This window comes from Ochotona princeps, unplaced genomic scaffold, assembly GCF_030435755.1.
Source record: "Ochotona princeps isolate mOchPri1 unplaced genomic scaffold, mOchPri1.hap1 HAP1_SCAFFOLD_2988, whole genome shotgun sequence".
Classification (NCBI taxonomy): Eukaryota; Metazoa; Chordata; class Mammalia; order Lagomorpha; family Ochotonidae; genus Ochotona; species Ochotona princeps.
Genome location: NW_026699913.1, coordinates 13206 through 27124, shown reverse-complemented (window position 1 = coordinate 27124; position 13919 = coordinate 13206). Strand labels below are relative to the sequence as shown.

At 46.1% G+C, this 13919-nt stretch overlaps 1 protein-coding gene across 1 annotated transcript in view; it reads right to left on the bottom strand.

The window, feature by feature from the left end:
• The window catches only part of LOC131479262 (UPF0652 protein-like), a 28801-nt gene extending 15228 nt beyond the window's left edge, over positions 1-13573 (bottom strand). Inside the window, 5 exon segments of the mRNA XM_058659808.1 lie at positions 1337-1537; positions 4384-4542; positions 8747-8960; positions 10247-10332; positions 13159-13573. Coding sequence (XP_058515791.1) covers positions 1337-1537; positions 4384-4542; positions 8747-8960; positions 10247-10332; positions 13159-13573 — 1075 coding nt within the window.
• Between the last annotated feature and the right edge of the window lie 346 nt (positions 13574-13919).

The window sequence follows — 13919 nt, the reverse complement described above, 5'->3', positions numbered from 1 at the left end:
TGTCAGCACACGCTGGTCAGCACACGGGTGTCAGCACAATGTGAGTTCTTACAAAGAGACACTCGTACCACAGCAGCACACGCCGCTGCTGCTGCTGCTGCAGTGGATTGCCATTCCTATCAAAAGAGTGAATCTGAAGTTACATGTGCATACTGTCCTACTGACTATGTAGCCCCTGTCACGCAACACGGATTCGTCTGCGTAGTCTGTAGACATTGTCCATATACACACACGTATGTATAGAGGGATCATACACGTGCACAGAAGGCAAACGCAAGCCTAGCGGACACACCACAGTACGAGTACAATTAATGCCACGCATGTAGTAGAAATACAACCAACCACCCACCAGTTCTCACACGCGAAAACACTTCCGGCGCTGCTATACACACGCGTACACATATAAATGGGGGCACGAAGTAGGAGTGCTTGCGAACAGACACATACACACCTAATAATCGGCATACGTGAGCGCACATAGTTGCCCGTAGTAAAAATTATCACAAAAAATATCCATTAATAGTATATATATATGATACGTAGATATCATACACATGATTTATATATATTGTATACATATATATGGTGTGGCGTGTAGGATAATATTTACACGTGAGTTTTTGAAAGCTACACAAACTCGACGAAGAAACGCCTATGTGAAAGTTCAATTGAAAAGATACTTATCTCATATTGCTTGGTTTCGGTACTTACAGACGTGTCACTCCAGAGTGCGCTTGTCTCCTCCACCTACCTAGAGAGAATTAGTATGCGTGTTTCGTGCACCTACATGTAGACATATATATATATATATATATGAATATACAGACTGACATATAGACACCTTCTTTTCTATAAGCGTACGAAATATGCGGATTGCTTGTTTCGTGCATTTATGTATATATATGTTGAATGTATGCTCGAAACAGATTACTACGTGGAACGTGCATGCTTTTTGCAGTATATGGATACATATATTACGGAGGCTCGAGAGTTACATGAAACGCTTGTTTCTTGCACCTACATAAGCACACACGTATCCATATGTATACATATGTTGCGAACACGTCCACGTAGAAGTAAGTCGAGTGCTTTTCACTCCTGCCCACGTACGTACGTACATATATATATATATATGCGTAGATATACAGTGTGTCCATGCGTAGGTACAACGTGGAGTGCTGGTTTTCCCCACGTATACACATGTAGTGTACAGAGGTGCGCACGTTTATCAGCTGGAACGTCTTTCGCACATATACACACGTTTACATACATACGTACATACGTTTATATACATAAACGTGTATGTGCATTACAGACGCGTATATATGCTTATTACCTGGAATGACACAATCAAATTGCAAAAGCTGCTGAACTTCGGGTTTCTTAGCATCCATAAGGAGGTATATGAGTTTGCCGTAAGCGCTGCGCATGCGCTCAGGGTTGAGTATTTTGTAGCGTCTTCCCACCTCAAAAACGGTCTGAAAAAATGCCCTGTTTGATACGAAGTCATGATCCCTGACGAGTCTCTGTCCGTCCTCTGCGTATGCGAGAATAAGACATGAACATTCACCTCACAGTTCAAACTCGTCTATTCTCTTTTATATCGAAGAGACAAAAGCGACACGCATGAAGATACCATTGTGGAGCTCACTACATAACGAAAATGGCTTTTTTCACAAGTAAACATATCCACAGTCTCCACTAGCATCCGTCTTGATGATATGCTTCGACGGCATGCTGTGGTATATACATTTGTGTCTTGCGCGATAAGGAACCTCCCTGATTAGTCCATTACTATATGAGTCTTGGAGACAGACTTGGCATGCAAACGTGCACACATCTGTCTCCTACAGACTCATACTCGAGGAGATACTGAAAACTTGTTGGCTACTCTATTTACACCTCTCCGTGAGAAACTCGCACGCCATGCAGATGTACATACATTTGTGGCGTACAGACTCTCAAACGAGGCGTTCCTTGCAGTATATATTCACAACAATAACAGTTGCCGTACGCTTCCGCGACCCTTGTGAGGCCAACATGTGACTACACATAAACACACCTCCGACCATACAATCACGTGGTACTAGTCCAAAACGAATAGTCAATCTAACGATGATTAACAGCGACATGTAGTACAGCAGGAACAACTGTCCATATACGAAGAGAGACCATCATGCATGCATACGCATGTGAGAGTTCATGCACGCACACACATGTAAGAGTTCCTCCACGCATACGCAAGTGAGAGTTTATGCCTGCATATGGATGTAAGTGTTGATGCGTGTATACACAAGCGAGGATCTATGCACACATACGCTTAAGAGAGTTCATGCATGCATACGCATGTGAGAAAGTCCATGCATGCACCCACATGCGAGTGTTCCTGCATGTATACGCATGTGATAGTTCGTACATGTATACGCATGCAAGAGTTCATGCATGTATGCGCATGTGTTGCTCTTTGACTTGCCTTTATGAGAAGCTATTCCTGATGAGTAGCATCGACCAACACCCCCACTACGGGGAACGCGTGCAACTACCAGTAGATAACATAGGCAATAACACATATGATACACACACATGCGTGCAGCTACAAACAGTCATGCATGCAAACGCTTCCCCTATCTTCCACACCGCGCCTGTCATGACAGTCTTCTCTACCACTACGTATCGCGTATCACACAACGACGCTTCTTGGCTTCGGCGTGCCCTCCTCAGGTCCTCTATTGCACGCTCGCCACTAATACTGTCCAGCAGTTCTGACCTCTTGGTAGACACGGACATGATAATAGTCCAGCACGAATAGAGAAATGTTTGCGCTCTCGTTTCCATCAACTTGAAACACATGTACACGTATTCCAATATATATATATATATATATGACCGGACCTACATGTGTATACACTTCAATACATATATGTATACAATTGCATACATATGATACATATATATATATAAATAATAGGTTTGATGTATAGTGTCGGTCTTTGAGCAGGCAAGTCAACTGTTGCCTTGCGCGCAGATAACGGAAGAAACATACATAAATGCCTTTATGAATTCTTGCTGTAACATCCCAAATACACAACAGGACATTATATATATATGTATACATATATATATATATATGCTCCGGTCCCGTCCTTTCTGTGAGGAGTAAAAGAAGAGGCATTAGCACCCTGCTGGTTCATTTCCGCCGCCATCATTGTTGACAGCGATGTACTTTTACTACAAGAGTATACGAAGTGTGTTCTTTGAAGCTTCTCTGACCAAATTATTGCAACGCGTTTTCAGAGCACAAACAAGAAAAGATGCATGCAGCGTCGTTCACAAAGACATACAGGATGTATAGTTTTTTCTCCTATATACATACATATATATACGTGTACTTCTGTCTGTATTGATAGCCAGGTCTACTATACCCTTCATGGGAAACGCATATTTCTGCTACGTTGTCTGGAATGAGAGCTTAGTTGTCTACAAATGTACAAATGTACGTGAGGAGACTACACGTGGTACACATGCGCCTTCTCGGCAGTGACATCCGTATACATACATACATAAATACATGAATACATACATACATACATATATGCACACAAACATACATACACTCACTATGACACAAACACAGGTAGACACACTGACAAACCCAAGAAGATGGGCAGACGCACACTAACATACTTGCACACAAAGATGCATTTACACACGTACATATCACACATACACGAACATCGCTGTGTACACGAAGCGATACTTGAAAACACCAAAATCAACACACACAAACACACAAACATATCTCAGCGAGCGTGTCGGTGTGAATGAGCGCTCGGAGATGTGGATTCGACGCCGTCACGAGCATAGGAAGCTTCAACAGTACGAGGGCACTGGGTGCACGTGCAGACAGCCCCTCCGCCTTCCGCCGCACTACGTGCGGAGGTACAGGAGTAACGGGAAGTCAGATACGGTTGAACATCCGTACACATGCGTCTTTACACGTCAAAACAAAGTCACACGAAGACGGAGATTGATACCTCTTCTCAGAACAAAAAGTGTATACACAAAGAGATAAAAAGACAAAGCTTGGCAAGCCTCTTCTGCATGGACGGGAGAGGTTAAGTGCAAGTGGCACGCACTTGCACGCATGACAGGTCTAGAAGTTGACCCCATCCAAAAGCGACTTCTCCTTTTGCTTCTCTGTTTACCAGACACCCATCAAAGCTGAAACAGGGAGAACCTCAGAGAAGAAGAGAACTGCCGCGACAGCCATACGCATGTGTGTCTGTATCTTATATAGGCATGTGTACGTGTTCGTGAGTCTCGGTGTCTGCGCGTGTGGACCGATCACTATGCTATACATATGCTCTCAGTGTAAACACTTACCGTAATTATGCGCCAGCGCTAGGCCAGACAGAACGGCGCAGACTTGGCGAATTTCTCGTGCCATTCGCCGTGCCCTATTGCCTCCACACAATATGTCAATTCTGTCTGTATACTCGGAGACCTCCAGTGTACTCTCCAACAGTCGAAAAAAAATTCGTTCTTTTTTGCCGTCGTAGGTAAAACAACACACAGACACATACTAAACGCATGTACACGCAAAACTAGAACGCACAAGACGCATTTATGCACTCAGTGATATACACGATGCACACATGCACATACACACAGAGACGCCAAATCTTATGGACGTATGATCTACCCACACTTACGCGGATTACATGGTCACACACACCACATACAAATACACTCACACACACGAAGAGACACGTCCATACAATGACAGCCTTTGAGCGTTCTGTCATACTTCTCACAGGTGAACGTTTGGCTTTCCTTCCAGCACAAAGATTCCACGCTCTTAAATGCATTTCCCTCATGCGTGCTTGCGTGCATATACAAAAACGCATGTTTCTCATCATAATATATATGTGAAGGAAGCACACATGATTTCCATAGAGCGGGTGTCCACAACAAATGTGTATGTGTTTGGCAACGCCTTGCAAACCTCTTCTGTGGCCGCCTCACAGGTCAAAACACGCAGACATAGATGCTAATATATACAGTACAATACTGTACATATTATATATCTTATATACATTACATATTACAGAGACATCCTCCTATGAGGGAGATGCCCCCGTGGATATATAAATAAAATAAAAGTCTCACCCCTCTCCTCAGCACCCTGTGCGTGCATATTACACATACTGTATGTCTGTGCGTCTGCGTACGTGTCCGCGTATGCATGTCTTTGTAACTGAAATGTTTAAAGGCAGGATATTACCATATCCAAAAATCATCCTTCAAACATCTTACAGCACCAGTAGTAATGACAGAGCCACAACATAACGTCAGTATTCCAGCGTGCCAGTGTACGTCTCAGTGCAAGCTCTAGATTAAGCGTATTTAAGGCATGCAGATACATATGTATATAGTAGTGGACAGCAACCGAACTGGATATGTATATATACATACCCATGTAAATGTATACATATTAGCCCACACTAACATTCGCGCTCTTCCGACGGCATTTAAAAGGGCTGTATATAAATCACATAGACTCTCAGACATGTTGGTGTCCCGCATGTTTGCAACAAAGCTGTCAGCGAGAAATATGTTTATGCAGATATACACATACTTTATTCCCAAACAAGTTGAGGGAAACTGTATACGTAAGCCAATAAATATATATATATATATATACTAGTGAGGCGTTTTTAAAAACTCAGGGAAACGCAACAAACGAACTACATGTATTACTTTCGCCATTCATTGCCGATGAGCTACAACACATGTATACGAACATTTACACGCAAACCATTACATTTCATAAATACTCGAACGATAATACTCCCTGGCATCAGTGGCACTGAGGAAATCGCTGAGCACCTTCTCTATGCAAGACACTTCAGCAAAAACTGCGTAGACGCCTGCTGCCTCAGGAAATGCAGGGTAACAGAAACGAACATCGGCGTCCCCGTGCACACTATTATTGAAGTCATCCACTTACGAAGTCTATCAAACATATCGTCCTCCAAGAAAATGCAGAGAAAATAGAACTTCACTAACGTTTACAACCTACGTAACGTCGCTACTCCATGAGCCTTTCTGTCATGGAGAAAGAATAATTTGAAGATGTGCTATACGCATATACACATATATACATAGTAGTAGCTTGAACGAACATACCCCAACGTCATTTTCGTATCATCAGCTAGAACGCCCCCACACATAAATACCTCCGTACACACAACGTGGAGAGAATTTTAACTGTGGTCAAGCCCTCCAGGAGACCTACTACTGTGTACTCATACGAAACGCACATATCGACACGTATAGATGAGGCTCTGCAGGCACAGGGCATCATCATCATCAAAGCAGACTTAGCAAATTGCTTCTGTACGTACGACTAAAATGTCTGGTTCTATATTCTCCTAGTAATGCGGTTATCCCTATACTCCCTTTCTACTGCGCTCACACGGTGATGGGCCTCAGCCATGATCCTCTTCCGCTGCTCTTGCTCACATACTACACCGGTCTGCTGTGGCAAGTCTCCTGCATTTTTGAGTAGCCGCTGTTACGGCCCTACTTTTACTGCAGCAGCTGACCGGCTGTTCAGGCACTGCTGCTGGTGCTGCTAGTGTGCTGTTGCTGCTGCTGTTAGTGTACTGAGGTTTATGATTTGCTGCTGCCGGAGCTAACTGCTTGTTGTAGCTGCTGCTTTGCCACTCCTGTTTTTAGTCTGCAACTGTTGCCTTGCAGCTGCTCCTCTCTAATCGACCCTTACGCTGTCTTTTTCTGCATGGCGCAGGTGTTACCGCGCACAGCTCGTAGATACTATGTTCTACTCACCGCGCGTTCGGATCGCCGTCCGCATCGCCTTCGAACATATTATAAGAGAGCCCTGTAAGGTGCCTGTCTACCCCGTTTCTAGAAGTTGATTGTGATAATGTAGCTGCAGCATTTGCTTAGTGTTCGCATGTGACACTGCCGCTAAACACGCTAATTGTATGCTGCTACCCACAGTTGATGTCACCTCCTACCTGTGGCTGCTGTTGTGGTTCACACAGGAGGCCCTCTGCACCAACTCGAGGAATGTCGTGATCCAGTAAAACTGCCGCCTCACTCCCACCACATACGTCTTCAGTCATACGTCTTCAGTCAGTACATGGTTGGGAGACCTGCCATGATGCTACGTAAGCATCACTGTGTACGATCATATTATTGTTCAGATGACTTGCTGGTGTTGTTTCACTTTGATGTGGCAGCTTCAGGCGAGATGCCACTGCTGCGATACAATTGTGTTACGTTCATCTTTCCTTCTGTTGCTGATGCCTTCAATACCGTTGTTGTTCTTCGGTTACTACCGATAGGGGCTCTACATCAACCTGCTGCACTTGCAGCAGCACCCGCTGCCATACCAGCAGCAGCAAGGACTCTTCTTTCAATACATGGGGAAAGCTACATAGACACAATGACCGGCAAGAGAAGTATTGTCAGTTGTTGACAGCTCTAAACAGCGGGACGCTACTGCAAGTACTATTACTCACGCCGCCCCCTTGTGTCATCATACGTCGCCCCGCGCGCATCTCTCATACATAAGAAAGAGCTCCTCCCAAATGCACTCACCATTATACTACTGTACTAACAAGAAGATGCTCACGGTATCTTCGCATACATGTACAACTATGTTCAAATCGAGTAGACCACTGACTGGCTCAAAGCCACGGCGGCTCACACATACAACGGAAATCCCACTGCTGAAGCAGTCCGATAAGTCAATATTCTGCCTAGTTGCTGGTGCTGCCTCTGTTACACACATATCTGGGAGCAACAGGTTATATGCAAACACAAAATGTGTGCGTCGTGCACCCCTGATACGTTCTTCATAGACAGCCGCACAGGAACTGTGTGGCTTTTACTGTGCAACGCACGTTAACGATTGAGTGTCATGTGGGTATTCGCACACCGTCAATGCACAGCGCTCGCACTTGGAATCCCAATGAACGATACACAGCAGAAGCCACCACATGTAGTGATGAAAACCTTTCGCCACCATGTACATCATCATAAACTGATGCAGACAGTAGAAGATCTCTTCCCTTCCCTCTACAGTCACCATTCCTCGGGATGGGGAATACAAAGAGGCACAAGCAGCCCTACTGAGTACTCCTACTGCGAAGCTTGAAAGATGTGTGTCACGAGAGCCACATAGCGACACACTTCGCCAACGCATGCGGGAGTACACGTGACACTGGCATGTGTTTCGCGTGCATGCACGCTTACATGTCACCCGTCACATGGTTCTAATGATTCCCTTCGAAAAAGCAGCAGCAGTAAATGTCGCCTCGCAATCACCTGTACGTGATTGTTGCTACTGCTGTGAACTTCGAAGATTGATACTGCTGGTAGCTTTTGATACTGATAGTGCTGCGAGCTACCCCTATTAGCAAGACTTTCATACGAAAAAAAATGCGACAGTGTGTTCACGCTGTGTGCGTGAAACCGTGTGTGTGCTGTGATGCATTAATGTCGCTTTTACTTCAAGTGCAGACACCTGCGTGCGCAGACCTCTCCCCCCGGAAATTCTATTTTACGGGTGTGTGTTACTCTCTTCTGTCCCTCTCTTTGTGTACTTGTTTCTGTCGTCTGCTCGTCTGATTTCTGTGCCTCCCCGCTTTCCCTGCGCATCTCTCTACGTAGCTTCAGTTTTCGTCACTTCTTCACTTGTTAAATTCTCTCATACCTTCAAATGTGAGTCTGAGAGGAACAAATCGTGCAACGTGAAAGAAGTAGTCATGCGGTAGAGCTTCCCCAGCGCAGCTCGCACTGCCGCTGTTTAGACCGCGGAGCAAGCTGGCTGGTTGAGGGGCGCCAGCAGCTGCAGCTGCAGCAGCAGCAACTGCCTTGTCCGTTTCTGCATCCGTCTGCACATCTGCTCGCCGCTGCTGCTCAGCCACCTGCTCACAGAAGTCCACCACAGAATACACAAGAGAGAGAAGAGCACGTCAGATAGTGTTTAAACCGACGTGTAATGTATGTGCAGTGTCTCGTCCCCACCATGTACGAAATATGCCGATTCACAGTTTACGCGGTTACACTTCGAGTTCGGCAGAACATGGAAGTCGTAAACGATCATTGCCGTCTTCGGCCCTCTTATCTTGCGAACACGCACACACCCCTACTCACGCATTGTGCCCTTACTGCCCAAGCATCTCACCAATTTTTCAATCGTAGACGTACGCATACATGTGTGCGGTTTGTGGCACTACACGAAAGGGTGAGTTACTGTACAAACATCACAGCGGCAGATTTGAACACACAAGTACACAGTACACTCTACTCATTACGCGCCTGTAATGAGCAGGCAGGGCGTGATTTGATGGCAATGTGAAGGTCGTGTATGCCTACATCTGCGCTTTATAATATGTCTCTGCTGCCCTATGGACGAACGGCGAAAGCACAGACCCAACAAAAACACTACATGCAAGTAGGCCACGGGTGTGAAGACGCTCATGCGGGGAAGGCGCCGGAGGATGTGCGACAGCGAGGCAGGCACATACATATAGGCAGAACACACACAATTGGTGCAGCTTCAGCCAACACTCGTAAAGAAATCCATATGTATGTGTGAGAGCGTGTGTGTGCTCTACGTATGTGCGTGCTTGAGACTTGGATAACGAGAACAACACGCATGATTCTATGTTAATGTGTTCTGTCTCCAGAAACAGAGAGGAATAATCTGCGTAAGTGTGCAGGAGGCATGTCAAGCACACGTGAAACGCGCTCCGTGTGTCTGTATGGTGAATGCGCGGATGTATGTTCGAGAAGCACGTGCGCGTATGCGCGCTGGGATGATGTGACTATACGTGTACTGATATGCTGGTAGTGTCTCTACAGACAAACAATCAGTTGCTGCACGCGGTAGCCGCAGCAGTGCTTGATATGCGTAGTGTTCAGCAAGTGTGTGCGCCTCTGAGATGATAGTACGTGTTCGAGAGTAAGGACAAAAGAAGACGTGCGCATGTGTGTGCGTGCGCGGCTATGTGTGTGTGTGTGTGTGTCTCTGTCTGTCTGGCTATCTGTCTCTCTGTATCACGGAATATGTATTGGGTCTGCGGGTGTGCATTTGTAAGTACAGAGAAAGAAACAATAGCGTGCATATGAGCCCTCCTCCATCGCGCAGTAGAACGTGGCGTGTGATGATGCGAGCGCTCGTAAAAAGAAAGACAAAAGCTGCACGCACCTTTCGGACGTTAGAGACGACGTCGGCTGCCACGCTGTCGAGTACGCCGTCTAGTGGCCGTGGCTTTTCACATAGTTGATCAACGACTGCGGCAGGAAAATAACAAAAAAATGATGAAGAGGGAGAATTACACCGGCACCGCTATAGTACAAGACAAGGGCATAAGAAAAACTCCTATGTCGGAACGTTTTCTCTTTCATGTGCAACGACATAACTCCTGACTGCAATACGTAACGTGCGCGTAGCAATATGAGGCTCCCCACGTATACACATACAAGTGGTCACAGAACCCCCACCTTCATTAAACACAAATGAAAGGGATGCAGAACATCCTGCATATACCTCATGTGCTGTCCTACGTATTTACTTGAGTATATGTTTTTCTATGTACAGGTGTGTGCCCGTGCGTTTACGCCTGCGTGTATGGTGTGTCTGTGTTTGTCTGTATCTGTGTGCGTACCACAGTCTGCATACAGTGCATGCGCGTACACGGGATCCTCCTTCTACATAAAAAAATATCTGTGACTCAATTCCTCTGGTCTTGCTGAAGCGTGAACTGAGTGCAGCGTCAGTATTTTACTCATTGGATCTCCACGGTAGAACGTTTCACGATAAAACCTTGTGATATGCTCATGACGGTGCACTCAGAGGAAAGGGAGGGAGGAGAAAAAAAGAGGATGTCAATGTCTGCACTGATTGTGCGCATTCGGACAGCTTTTTTCATATTCTTTCTTGCGTCCTCCACCATTTGTAACCAATAGAAAGATTATATATGCAGCTGGGTGCGTGTGCGTGTGTGTATGTGTGCGTGAACTTGTGTGAGGTTTAAGTGGAGCACAAAGGCAATAGGCAGATGAGCATGGACGACAGAGTTAGTACGCAAAACTAGTCTCGAACCATGCGTACGCTCTATCTGCACCATATTACTACTGAAGAAAGCCACACGTCTCACCGAAGAGGCTGCGGGGCGGCAACTTCATTCTACCTTCTGAAGACGTGTTTTGAATAGCCGTGAACAGCACCACAGTTATACAGACCGGGGAATGTGCTGATGCTGAGCGCCTGTATCAGTTCCCTCCCTTAATTAAGATTTACGATAGCCTCAGGCATCTTCGTCCATACCTTCATATGTCAAGGGATGATACTGTGGTCATTCATATATATATATATATATGCCCTCATGTATACATACGCACATGCCTATATATATATGTATATTAGAATGAAAGAGAGCATGAAAGAGAAAGGTCGTTCATAAGTCAGCAGACACAGAGATAATGTAGTGCGAAATACCAATACGTAAGGGGAGATGTACGTGCGTACCAACGCTAGAGGCGGACGCACACACTGATGCAGACACACGCGCAAAAAAAATTTACGTGGATCAATGTGAACGAAGCTACATACACAAATATACACATGCAGCAATGTGTTAAGATACCAGCGTAGACAAGGCCTGCTCATACGTAAGTAGCTCTCATGCTGATGAACGAGGGCGTGTGTCTAGAGCTGCGCAGAACAACTCGTAAAAACGCCCTCCCCACAGTAAGATGGCCCCCCGGGCACCTTCACAGTGCCCACATTCGCACACTTAACACTCATGATGCATCGTAATAATGTGAGGTCATTGACTTTGTGTGTGTAGTCATGTGTACGAGACTCAACAACAGTCAGCATGTGGACACGAGCATCAGCTGCAGCAGAAGCACCATCATCTCGACGTAGCAGACGGTGTGTGGTTCCGGGTTTGTTCCGTCGTGTACACACACCCCTTTCACAGAAAACGCTCGAGTGTTGTACATGTATTCGGGCGCACCCGCATGTATCAACACTGCGCTAAGGAAGTATCATGTACTCAGACGCGGACACAACATCTGCGCGTGTAAAATGTGACGCACAGCCCTCCTTTGAGCCTCAAGGGTCCCGACCGAGGGAAGCACTATCTTGCAGTCTGTTCATTGCTACTCGAAAGGAGGCACTCAGGCGCTGAGCAGTCTATTAGTACGCATGAACGCGCAGTACTATCATGTCTGCGGCAGACACGCAGACATACGTTGCCTAGAAAACACAGATTAAAGCGGTGCCACAGGGTGTTCACTGCCCACTCGCACACGTGAGTGCATGAGCATGTATCTAACACATGTGCTACCGTGGCTGTGAGTCCATAGGCTGACAAGGTCTGATCTGTTTATTCGTACGTGCGCAAGATACATATGTACATACCATGCCACGTAAGCATAGGAGCGTAGTAGTAGTGGACTGGACGTAAGTCACATTGGGCTTTTACTGGTAGAGTAACAGAAACAAAAAGTCTTCTCTGACACGTTAGACACATGAGGAGACACTGGCGGCAGCAGCAGCACCAAAACAGTCCTCTCTAACACCACAGATATAGTGATGCACTGGCAGCGGCAGCAGCAGCAGCAACAGGAGGAGGAGGACCACCCGCATGCACACGCGCAGATAATCGCAAATACGTATGTTTGCATCCCCATAGTTCAAGCACAAGACAGAAGGAAACCAAAGCGGCCTGTCGGAGTAAACACGCCGAAACATACGGCACTAACAAGTGTGTGTAGAATATCTACACTTTGAATTATACGTACATGCCCATATACGTCAACTGTAGAGACACAGCGAGAATGAGGAACAGAAAAGTAATCACAGACCCTCTTACAGATGCACACACACAAAGAAAAAGAGAAGGTATACAAGACGGAGCATAAGGTCCGTGCTGCATCATAGATGGGGAAGCACACAAACAGGCGTGTATGTATACACATACATATGTATGCGCCGGAGATTCTTCATGTCCTTTTATAAGTGGAAGAGGCATTTAAACGAAACGGAGGTCTACGGGCGCACAGAGAGCATTGACAAGGTGTCTGAGAGGCTATACTGCAGTGCCGCACCTCTAAGTAACTGCTGCTGATTGAAGCTGGAAAGAATGGCAATGTGTTCTTCTGTAAGGGCACTGAATCGCTTAGCCACAAATCTTGTAGCGTTAGCTGCGGCCTCGTCGTCTTCCTCATCGTCAATGTCCCCACGATTTGTTGCATAGGCTGCAGTAGACTCAGCAGCTGCAGCTTCTGCAGCTTCCTCAGGACCATCTAGTATACGAGACAAGTGATACTGCTGCTGCAAAGGCTTTTCATCTGCGTTGCTTTGTAAACGTTGTGCCCGTCGCACATACGGAGAGCCTGGGGTTGCTGCTGGTGAGCTGCTACTACTCGGAGATGTCAATCCCATCATCTCTTCCTCTTCGCGATCCTCGTCCGCTGCTGAGAGTCCTCCTCCTCCATTATTATTGAGGTTGGAAAACGCCATCTTCCGCTACAAAGATCGCTGCTGAACGTGGTGCACGGAAATCGTGCTTTTTCACGATACGTGGATATACATATATATATATTGCAAAGTATCCGGACTCTCCCCGTTGTGTCGCTGTCGTTTCCACTCTTAAAAAGCATACAATAGGCAAGTGTGTTGAAGGCGAGATCTGCACCAATCTACCGGATCTGTCCACAGGATTAGACAACCGAAGAACGGGGATTCCCTACCGCTGCGAGCTCGTCGTGCACCAAAGCTGAACTGGCAGGTATAGCCGAAACGTTAGTGCTTTGTGACTGAACAATAGTGGAACTGGAACTAAAGTGGCGGTATAGAAAAGAGTAAG